Source organism: Gymnoscopelus braueri (genome assembly GCF_963280865.1).
Source record: "Gymnoscopelus braueri genome assembly, chromosome: 19".
NCBI lineage: Eukaryota > Metazoa > Chordata > Actinopteri > Myctophiformes > Myctophidae > Gymnoscopelus > Gymnoscopelus braueri.
This window is the reverse complement of record NC_137621.1, coordinates 18683605-18695608: the sequence shown is the minus strand read 5'-3', so window position 1 is coordinate 18695608 and position 12004 is coordinate 18683605. Positions and strand designations below refer to the sequence as shown.

General features: G+C 44.9%; 1 protein-coding gene across 2 annotated transcripts in view; it reads right to left on the bottom strand.

Annotated features, from left to right (window-relative positions):
- eml5 (EMAP like 5) overlaps positions 1-12004 on the bottom strand; it is a 59419-nt gene that overhangs the window by 35851 nt on the left and 11564 nt on the right. For both annotated transcript variants that reach the window (XM_080414592.1, XM_080414593.1), the window contains exons 2-5: positions 10792-10951; positions 7734-7832; positions 5533-5601; positions 409-594 (exon numbers count right to left, since the gene is read on the bottom strand). In XM_080414592.1, the coding sequence (XP_080270718.1) occupies positions 409-594; positions 5533-5601; positions 7734-7832; positions 10792-10951 (514 nt within the window). The remainder of the gene's footprint in view (positions 1-408; positions 595-5532; positions 5602-7733; positions 7833-10791; positions 10952-12004) is intronic.

Below are 12004 nucleotides of genomic sequence, written 5' to 3'. Positions count from 1 at the left end.
TCATCCCGTGATGTGTACGCGAAGCTGTTTAGCATTCTCCTTGTCGCGGCCCACAGCAGTGTGTGGGTGATACGGTACGTACTCCAGAGACATTGCTATGAAGTCTAGACCAGAGCTTTCTCAACCTTTTCAATTTCAAGGACCACCAGTTTGATATGCATTAGGCCACGGATCCCCATTTGATTTATTTATCTCTTGGACCCCAATCTACAGTGTAAAATCCTCAGTGTTAATTTAACTCTGAGAGTGTACAAATGGAAACAAAAGGACCTGCATAGGTCCATTTGGTTGCACTTGTACACAGTACCAGACCTGTAAGGGTCCAGTTGGACCCCCGGGTGGTCCTCAGATCTGACGTTGAGAACCAGTGGTCTAGACTCAGCTCAGATCACTATCCATTCAACGTACCCCATGAGCTCCTTGCACCGTCCTCATTAAATTGACCCCTTTCCACACATAGATGTCACCGTTCAAGGCACCGGAATATGTCACCTCGTCCTTCGCACAGGCAAGGCAGAGAATGGTTTGGAGATCCCCGGTTTTGCCAAAAACACCTCGTTTGGGGGTTAGAGCGTTGCCACATAAACTCCAGAACTGCAAACACAAACAGACAGGAACAGAAAAAGAGTGAAAAATCACATTTTGCATGGTGCATACGCACGCACTCCCGCTCATACACATATAGACACAGACACGCACGCACAAGCACACCCCCAAAGAGAAAAAATATGAGAACCCGCAGAGAAACACCAAATCCTGCAACAGTAGGCGACATGTCACAAAGCAAAGCCAAACATTTTAAATCTCACACATGTGAAAGAAATATTGCAACATGATGTTAGTTTTTTTTGTAATTAGATCGGTTAATCTATTTGGCAAGCGATACCCTCGTGCGATTAGTATGAATTAAGCGTAACTGATATGAGGTCAGTGCATTAACCACATAATCAGTATGCACAGACACAGACAGACACAGACAGACACGCACGCACACACGCACGCACTCACACACGCTCATGATTTATGAACAAGGTCATTGGAATGCGCAGCCACAGCCACGTCTGAGGGCAAAATCCATCCAGCGGATAGACGCTCTGTCTGCATCGAGACGAAATCATGCTGAGTGTGTGTGTGTGTGTGTGTGTGTGTGTGTGTGTGTGTGTGTGTGTGTGTGTGTGTGTGTGTGTGTGTGTGTGTGTGTGTGTCTGTGTCTCTAATACCGAGGTGCCGCCATCGGCATGTGACTGAAAGATGTACCCATCAAAGGGAACAGCTGGAGAATGACAGCCCCCCCCCCAGACCACATCACCTTCCCCCCTCGCTCCAGATATTAAAACCTGTCTGAGACAACCTTCAAACTGTTGGGAGCTTTGCCTTTTGGAGGAGACAGGTAACAGATGAGGCCGTCTGAGGGGGCCAGACAGATAGAACATTATGAATGAGCTCCTCTATCACAACAAGCCAGTCAGACCCTGCCTCAGTTAACACCGGCGCCTTGCGGTGACTGATAGGGCGGCTCCGTGTTAACAGGAAGGATCGATTATCACAGACAAGCATCACAGGTTTAGATACGGCCCTGCTGTCAAACATCGGAGGCTTTTCTATATGTCAACAGGGAACAGGACTGCACCGCCTAATCTTAATTCTACTGGATTGTGCGTGTGATCGTGTTTAATTTGTATCTACAATGTTGAAGCTCGACGTACAAGAATTGCACTGCTTGAAATGTTGCTGCAAGCTGGATTGACCCTTTTCACAGCATCTATTTCGACTATTAAGCGCAGCTGAAGGTAATAACGCTAAATGTGGGTGTGTTTCTGTGTGCCGTGGTGCAGGAGCTGTCTGGCACACAGTAACAACCACATGAAACACGTTATTATTTTCAGCTGTGTTTACCTGTCAACATGGCTGCTGTAAAATGGTTTATAGACCTTGTCAGTGGAATTGTGTTGCTAGGGAACAGCTTGGGTCAGCTAGTGATAGTAACAAACACTGCAACACCAGGAAATACACTTGGATTCCATTTAATTAGAATGTTTATGTTATGTTATGTTATGCAATGTTGTGCAGTGTTTGGGGTGGGATATTGGCGTAAAAGGGAACCATTTAGTACCTGGCGTCCTTATGTTGGGCATATCATAGGCAAACAATATGAAACAAATGTACCCCCCCCCCACACACACACACACACACACACGCACGCACGCACAAATCACTATTAATAATTAATATAGGGGTTTAAGTGGTTAAAGGGTGAAGATCATACAGTAGGTGTGCAAATAATCTGGGCAGGTGTCAGGGTGAGTTGTGTTGAGAGTTCTAGGAGCAAATTGGAGGGCTGTGTGCGAGATCTCGGGCGGAGTGGTGGGAATGGGGGGGCTTTTTGTGGCCAGCCCAGCCTGTTGCAGAGAGCCAGTGTGGATGCGGCGTGACTGCACGGCACGGCACTCCCTGCCAACCACAGATAAGACCAAGAGACGCAGGCGAAGGCTAATCCCCTCACTGCTGAGAGGAGATGGGTTGCCGGAGGGGTTTATGATGAGGCCGGGAATATGAGAGAGAGAGAGAGAGAGAGAGAGAGAGAGAGAGAGAGAGAGAGAGAGAGAGAGAGAGAGAGAGAGAGAGAGAGAGAGTAAGATAGAGAGAGAAATAAGAATGGGAAGTGCGTGTGTACAGTGTATTAAAATGGTGGAAATCAGCTGTAAAACTGGCAGTAAAACTACTGCGAGCTGAAAGGGGGAGCTTGTAAAAATTATGACACTTGCTATGAATGTGTTACATTTTTATGGCATTAATATCACTGTCTGTCAGAGTAACTATTCCTTTCTTGAATATACGGTAATAGGCTTCCAGTGATGACTGGGTAAAGAGGAGGCTGTTCTTCTCAGTCCAGACAGCTTGGTTACCTCCAGTGGGAAAGGCTTTCGTTTCATTTTCAAAAATTTCTCATGGAATCTGTGATAAGAAAGATGGGTATAAATTAAAGCAATAAGCCACTAGAGATCACAGTTTACAGAGTGTTTTATAATGGCTGAGGGGCGTGAGCGACCCTCTCAGCTATTATAAAATAGAGGTAAAGTGAGACCTCGGGTGGCTTATTGCTTTTCTAAAACGGTTACAAATATGGCAACACGAAAATCATAGACACCTCCCAATTAAAACAGTTATTAATAATTCACTACGAGAACAACTTCTACAAGAAAGTAGTTTCCGGCTACCAGGAAGAGCAACTTCCTGACAGAGACTAGTGCCTGTTTAATCAGCCAGTCCAGATAGATGTGTGCTAGACGTCAACTTTTCCCAAACAAACATAGAGAAACAAAACTTAACTGTTTGCTCAATGTCATTATAACTAAGATATTCGATAGAAATTCATAATCTTTTAAAGACAGATTTAGCTACTACGTCTGTGAACTTCCTCCCTGTCAGGTGATAAGAAGCGGCCTGCTCACTCCTCATGCATTGAAGGAAGCATGAGCTCAGTTCGAGGCTCTCCCCAGGCTGGCAGAGGGAGAGTAGGACCCAGGATTAGAGTATAGGCAAATGGCACTGGGTGAAAAAAATGGGTTCCAAAATCGTGGGATAAAAAACTTCAGAAAAAACAAAAATCATGATAAACCCTCTTAAAACGACAATACTACAATGCATGACCCTCTGTGTCGCCACCTTGACTCCAAGGCTAAGCACTGTGGCACAGGCTGAACCAGAGATTGATAGATGGTCAGTGTGCCTCTTTAGAATCTTACTGTAATAGAGACTGAAAGTCAACTGGGTGACAACATAATGGAAGTTGATTCTTTGAGAGCTTCTCTCGATCCACTGTGTCAAACGTTAGCTCACCTACAGGTGTGTCTATATGCACATACACGCATGTACACATATGTACTCACGCATGAACTCGCACGCACGCACGCACGCACGCACGCACGCACACACACACACACACACACACACACACACACACACACACACACACACACACACACACACACACACACACACACACACACACACACACACACACACACACACACACACACACACACACACACACACACACACACACACAGTTTCAGCTTCAGAGGTAAACTAATCACCTACTGTACCAGTCAAGCAGGGGGTCGATTGTGTGTGTGTGTGTGTGTGTGTGTGTGTGTGTGTGTGTGTGTGTGTGTGTGTGTGTGTGTGTGTGTGTGTGTGTGTGTGTGTGTGTGTGTGTGTGTGTGTGTGTGTGTGTGTGTGTGTGTGTGTGCGTGCGTGCGTGCGTGCGCATTTGTACACTACAGTAGCTCTACAGAAGGTCAAGTCAAGGCCTGAACTAATGAACATAATGGCTGTATGATTAGCTAAGTGTTTCCTCTGGCTTGGAGGAGCCGTGCGTTAGGGGGAGAAGAGAAGGGTACTGGCAGTAACACTGGTCCCAGTCACATAGGCTGTGTTTTGTAACATGCTAGCGAAGGGATTACTGGAGCTAAATCTCCTGGATGCACTGAGTGCTTTAATCGCTGAGCGAGCGGAGGGCCAGAGAGCAGATGTCGCATGGTGGTCTGCTGGGTGAAGGCCGGGGAATTATGAGGGATGGCCTGGGCACCATCGGACACCAACACAGGAGGAATGAAGAGGAGGCAGAGGGGAAGGAGCATGGGGATATTGGGTTCACTGTAGACTGTAGAGGGTGCTTCATTAGGGGCAGTGGGAGGTGCCTTCGGAAGGAGGGGAGTTATTACTATTAACACTGGAGAGGGGGAGGGTAACAGTCAGCAAGATCCTATTCCACTGGGAAATCCACTTGGACCTGTAAGGGACTCAAGTTACAAATGGACACTGAGGATTTTAATGTGTAGTAACCCACTCATCTACATCAAGCCCATTTAAGAAGGCCTCAGTGTTGAGACTCACAGGATAGGGTGCACTTTTCCTCGCCATTTGAGAGCTTTTGGGAACGAGCTCATTTCCTAATGGCCCTGGCCACTCCACTCAAGCACCCGCCACTGAATATCCCCCACAAGACGCCTTGGCTGAGATACCCAGATGCAACATTTATGAAATGAAAAAGAAGCCGTAGGTTAGAATAGGAAGTAAACACAGCTGCTGCTGCTACTGCAGCGTGTAAAACCAATTGTCCCCTGGGGACAAATAAAGTTCTACCTTTGCTTTCAGTAAGGTATCTAGGCTAAATATTGGCAACAAACTGTGAATCAGAGAGTCAAGTTCACCATAAAATTGTACTCTAAAATGCAGATTACTAAAGATGAAACTTGAAATGAGATTTCTCTGAGTCACTGTCTGGCCTACTTAGCACTTAAAGGGGCTAAAAAGCCTTTACTCTGAAGTTACGTGAATTTGCATATATTTGTTTTAAAGGCTTTGAAACTGTTGTACCGATGAAGAAGAGAGCACAGATGAAAGCTTGACAGCTCCTGCAGATCATAATGTGTTTTCAGACGTTATGCAAAAGCCAAACCTCCCCCACACACACAAAAAACACAGACTTCAAAATATATATGAGATAGAATAAGGAAGTAGCTGTACCTTGATATGTTTGACACCACAGCTGACAAGCTTGCTTGGCTGGTACAAATCCCATGATATGTCAAATATCTGTTGAAGAAATAATGATAATTAATCGAGTCATCGCAAAATGACATAATTTATGTACAGATTAGTGTTGCCAACCGTCCCTTGAAATAAGGAATCATCCCTTATTTGGAAACTAAAGGACGTGTCCCTTATTGAACTGATAAGGGACACATTTTGCTCTTATTTTGGGGAATCACTCAATGACACACATCTTAAAAGTTCAAACAGCTCATATACATGTACATAATATGTATATGAGCTGTATAATACTTGTTGTTAACCACTTAATTTCTCTAGACTTAGTAAACTGGACCTGAGTTGTCTCTGTACTTGGACCGCTTTTTTTCTGTCAACACCAAATCTCTTTGCAAAAAATAGCCAATCTACAGTACAAGCTCACAACGCGTTGCAACCTTGTGACCTTGTAGATCTGCTAGTTTTAGCTAATGGTTATGGATGCTGTGGTTCAAGTGCTTAATATAAAAAACTGTACTATACATATATAGAGTGAGATTTCATCTGTTTCTGGGCGTCCCTTATTTTTCTTGGAAATAAGGGACGCCTGACAGGGTGTCCCTTATTTGAATTTCAGGTTGTTGACAACCCCACTACAGACAACTAGACATTCCCCTTGAATTGTATTTAACCTACAGTATTAAGTTAACCCTTGTTCATGTTTTGATTACTACATGCCAAGTAAATTTAAAGTTTTTTAACCAGCGCTTGGATTAATAGTGAGTATTTTCTGGTCCCAGGAGTGAGGGGAAATTGCTCTTAGTGGCTTTGACGAGCACACGGGAGGTAGCTCCTAAAACAAACTCCTCAAACAAAGTTGGGAAACTTAACTTTGGTAAAATATTTCTCCCCTTCAATATAATACCAATTGGTATTCTATTTTATATCGTTGTTATCGCTGATTAGTCACCTTTACAACGAGGTATAACTTGTAAAGATTGTGCAATCGTGGAATGAGCAACACAGCTAAACGTGTGGGTAGCAACCGCCAAAAACTTGCCAAAATCCCCTAATATGCTTCTGGTACCTGCCAGCACTGCAGCACACACCTGCTGGCAGATGTGTGCCTGTCACAGGTGTGTGACTGGCACCTGAGCATGGGTCCTGCAACTTTGACAGAGATCTGTCTGTGGTACCATTGTGCAAATCTTGCCTGTAAATCTCTGGAAGAAAGCCTATGGTTCCTCAGGGAAGCAAGAGTGAGGAACCGGTCCTTCTTGGGGGACGTTGTCTTCCTGGGACGGCCACTTTGCGGTTCTGTCTTTGACTTCACCAGTCTCACGGAACTTGGTCCTAAGTTTGGAAATGGTACCAGGGCTGACACCAAATAATGCTGCCACTCTGTGTAACGGAACACCAGTGTCCACTTGTCCTATTGCACAGGCCTTATCCTGAAGGGACAAACGTGGCATCTTGCCATGGAGGCAGTGTTACTGCTTGGAGCATACGCAAACTCAACAAAGTTGCGGGACCCATGCCCAGGTGCCAGTCACACACCAGCCAGCAAGCAGGTGTGTGCTGGCAGGTCGCTCAAAACGAGAGCGATTACCAACAGAAGCATATTGGGGGATTTTGGCAAATCTTTGGGGGGCGCTGCCCACACATTTAGCTGTGTTGCTCATTCCACGATTGCACGATCCTTACGTTAAGTTATACCTGGTTGTAAAGGTGACTAGTCAACGATAACAACAACATAAAATACAATACCAATTGGTATTACTGAAGGGGAGGAATAATCGACCGAAGTTAAGTTTCAAGTACAAACATAAATAAAATGTGTGTGTGTGTGTGTGTGTGGTGTGTGGTGTGTGGTGTGTGTGTGTGTGTGTGTGTGTGTGTGTGTGTGTGTGTGTGTGTGTGTGAGTGTGCGTGTGCGTGTGAGCATACTTTCTCTATTATCATGCATAAAGCATGGGGGCTGAGCAAGAAAACAACAGCTGCCTGCGTTTCATCTTTTTAAAATTCCATTTCATTAGCCGGGCATTTTCCCCGACAGGCCATGGAAAGACCCTGATCAATCAGGTGTAACTTGTTTATACCTCCTTCAGGAACGAGCTCCACCCTGCATTTATCACTAATTGAGGCGATCGATACAGATGGAGCTCAGGACTGATATGAGGCCGGATGAGTGCGTTTACCCTGTCCGTGTGTCCAGGAGCCGCTGCCAGAACCTTCCCTCTTCTCCAGTCCCACACACAGATTGTGTTCTTGGAGTCCAAACCCACGGAGACCAAACACTGTGGGGGCGGGTTGGGGAAAGAGAGAGAGATACGAGATAAGACTGGTACCACAGAAAACATCCTGTATACCAATTAACCACTATTCTGTTACACATCACACACGGAACATGGTCAACAAACAAGCTGAAGCCAAAAAGTATACTCTGTAGTATGATGGTGTCGCTTGCTCACAAGAACTGATCTTCAAGATGCGTTGTTAGCTTGAAAATCATGCGACAGGGTATACAAAATTGCTTACCTACAAACTCTACAAGCTTGTAGATTTGCTATTTTTGACAAAGCTTGACAAATTCTATTAATTTTTTTTGGGAAAATAAAATAAATTGAACTTCTGCCTATAATGACATGCTCAAAATAGGGACACCAAGTTAAAAGTGGTTAAGCTTTTTCTCCTCCAATGGCCACAATGGTTTGCTTCATAGGCTAATAATGGCTTCAGAACAGAACAGTTGTCCAGCCCCTGGCGCTCAAAGTGAGCACATTAAAGTGCTTTTTGTTGGGTGAGGGAGTGAGTAGGCAGCAGTGCAGTGGAGAACAGAAGAGAGGAGTGCTTATGGATATGCATCTGTACTCTGAAGCTTTGCTTTGTTGTTGTAGTGGGTGTCCTCTTTGATTTGCTGTTGAATCAATGTTCGGGTAAACAGAGGAGAACCCCTCTAGAGTTTGATAAGCCTGTATTTCAATGATGACTGAAGGGCCACTGCATGATGAAACCCAAGTAAACCGTGACAGTCAAGCACAAGAACGAGTGCTTTTAGGGCTAATTCAGACTGCAGATTTGTATCTGCAATGTTCGAGGCGTAATTCATGCTCTGCCATACGACGTTGTTGCGCGCCGAAAATAGCATATCTACAAACTCACCGCTGTACAACGAAGTATAAATCGGGCTAAAACTGTTTTGTATCACCGCCAATATTTGGTCTGAACTCGGCTTATTATGTAAATTAAATGTGCAGTGTGTTTGGAATGAAAAAGAATCTCCTTTTTAGAAGATCTGTGTAAACACCTCTTCCTGGTAGGATATAACCAATTATCCATACTTGTCAGTAGCCTACATGTAAATGCAGTTGCTTTTCCAGTGCATGGTACCGACTCAACTCGACTTGACTACTCTACTGTACTTGCTTGCTTACTTTGTTTTACACTGCACATAGGAATGTAGGTCATCATAGCGATGTCCAGCGTAGATGAGTGCTGAGCAATGCTAAAGTTAAAGCTAATGCTAAAGCAAATGCGGCCGGAGAACGATATCTATCTCACCTATACAGTCCAATAAAACAGTTTCTGACAACATTTTAGGCAAGAAATAGGCCGTGCTCCATATCGATTCTTTATTTACATATATGGCTTTTTAAAGAGTTTGTTAACAGTATGCCGGAGCTTCTATGCAGTTATAGGGCAGTCCGTTGTGATATTGACGCTAGTGACGATTCTCTCTGACCAAACTAGTCTGCAGTGTTTTTGTTATCGCCTCAGCTGGTACCAGGTACATTTGCCTCATGGAAAACCAAAAAGGCGAGTAGATATTGAATCGAGTGGGTCCGGCCGGTACCATGGAGTGGAAAAGTGACTATAGTGAGTGTATGGTACTCTTGGGTCACGTTGCAACACAGCAGCATGCCCTGAGACCTGCAGATCAGATGTCTCAAATATCATCATACTCCTCAACATCGCTTTAATAGACGGAGAGGAGTGACCAAACAAGGGATTCCACCAGCCAGTTCTAAATTCATCCCTGACTTTCTCAGAGAGGAGAGACAGGGTGTAAACACAGGGATGCTAAACGAGAGGCGAGTGAGCCTCCGCTGACTTTATACACTGTCACATCCTATCTAAATCCCCTGCTCTCTGACCGACCAAGGAAATGCACAGGGTCATTCCCCCTGTCTCCCACTGCTATGTACATGAGGCTGAGGAGGTATAACTCGTTGCCAAAAGCTCCTCCGGGAGAAAGATGAGGGTCACGCACAGATATAAGCCCAGTGCTGCATCCGTGGAATACTGATGTTTGAGACATGAATATTCCAAGCAAATATCAGGTAGAGAAACTGTTTACAAGAGCCATGACTACGCCGAGTCAGCCATCGACTTGACAGGAAAGGTCTAAATAATGAAGTGCCCCACAATAAACAGTCACAGAGGTACACTCCTATACTGAGAGCAGTCTATTAATCTACTTCAAACTGGCACACACATACAACCATTTGACTCATGAACTGTACGATGAGGACAGATACGTAAAGCTGTGCTCAAGTGTGTCATTGCCTGGGTTAAAACAATCTCTGAATTTCAAATGTCTTTGTTTCTAATCTACCCAGGCTCAGCGGCTCTGGCTGTCACTGCCTTCACACAGCAAGGTGCTGTCCAACCTCTGTGAGACAATAGATGACAGACATTGCAGCTGACTCTTTCAAGTTGAATCTCTGAAGCGGGGTAATGTCTGTGTGCAGCTGTCTGGCTAATACTGCCGGAATAATCACAGATGTCTCATTTGGAAATTCAGCCCAGCAGGCAAGCTCCAATCGCCAGCATGTATATAGCTACTGAGTGGAGCTAATGGTAATTGCTGCAGTGACAGCTCAGCTGTACATTCCTGAAAATGATGTTAACCACTTAGACCATACACACTTTGGCTATTTTCACTATTCGGCGTATGACAATCTACAAGGTCACAACGCATCGCAATATCACACATACATCTGCTATTTTTGTAATTGTGGGTAATTTTGTCAATCTCTGTGACAAAATGCCTATAATGACATTCCAAAAATAGGGTGTGAGGTTGAAAGTGGTTTTAAGTTGTGTACATGTATCCTCTGTAAAGCAAATGCTATTCCTTTGTCATGAACAAAATCAAAGAAAAGTAAACAGTTCTATAGGAATTATATGAACACAGAGGTATTGTCACTGTTATGCTACACTATCACAGAAGTACTTGGTTTAGCCGTCACCTACCTGTCCCTCGAGGTCAAATGCCAGGCAGGCAATACCGTGTGTGTGCATGTCCTTGAGGATGGACACAGTCTGCACTGTGTAGGAGTCCCATACGCAGATATAAGGTTCCTTGCCCACCTGTCCTGTAGCCACCAGCACACGCTCCGGATGCAGTGCTAAACTGTACAGAGAAAGACAGAAGTTATTCATTTTGCTGTAAAATGTAAGCCTATTATGACATACCCAAAAAGGGATACCAGTTTGAAAGCGGTCTTTGTGTGTGTGTGTGTGTGTGTTTAAGTGTGCGCATGCGTGAGTGCGTGCGTGCGTGCGTGCGCGAGCGTGCATGTGTGTATGGATGGGGTGACACATGTTATGTTTGTGACCAAATAACTATGAATAAAAGGGGCAGCTTTATCCCTCGGAGGTGACATGGTTCAGTTAACCCATTCATGCTCAGAGAGATTCACGTCTCTGCTTCCTCTATGCCTGCTGGCCACTGGAGATGAGGGCTTATGGAAGGCCATACAGGCCAACTTCTCTTTCAGACGTTGTTTTGGAATCGCTCAAACTATTCTTTGCCTGTGCTTTGCCCCGGTCACCTACTCAAATTGCACATATAACCTTTATTATTCTTTTAAACCCACGTATTGTATTTCTTTTTCTTAATTTCATTCTTTCCATTTTGTTTTACAGCTTACGTAAAGCACTTACAATTGCCTTTGATTATGAAATGTGTTATAAAAATAAACTTGCCTTGCCTTACATTACAATACCTGGGTTTGCCTAGCATCACCAGGCATACAATTATTACATAATCCCTCATCCCAGTCCATCTGTACAACTCCCCCCCAAACCATACACACACCTACAGTACAGTACAACGGTTCCCACACTGAGCAACAGCCCGCCGTACAAAGCCTTCAGCCCCCTCCCCCCAAACCCAGCAGCTGCCCGTCACGTTCCCGGCAGGGCTGAGTGAATCACTGGGCAATTCTCTTCTACTCTTGCCTCGTCCTGGCCTATATATTATATTTCATGCTGCGACGGACCTCCTTCCATTATAATCAGGCCGCCCGTTTTGCCAACTGCACTCTGGAATGTTTAATCCTGACGTGTTTTCAGACAGCAGGCCAGAGTAGAGGTTTTGCGGGCCAGGCAGTAGCCACCAGCACGCTGACTCAAATCAGCTCACGAAGACCTGGCATTCGCCCACATCTGAATCTCACACTCT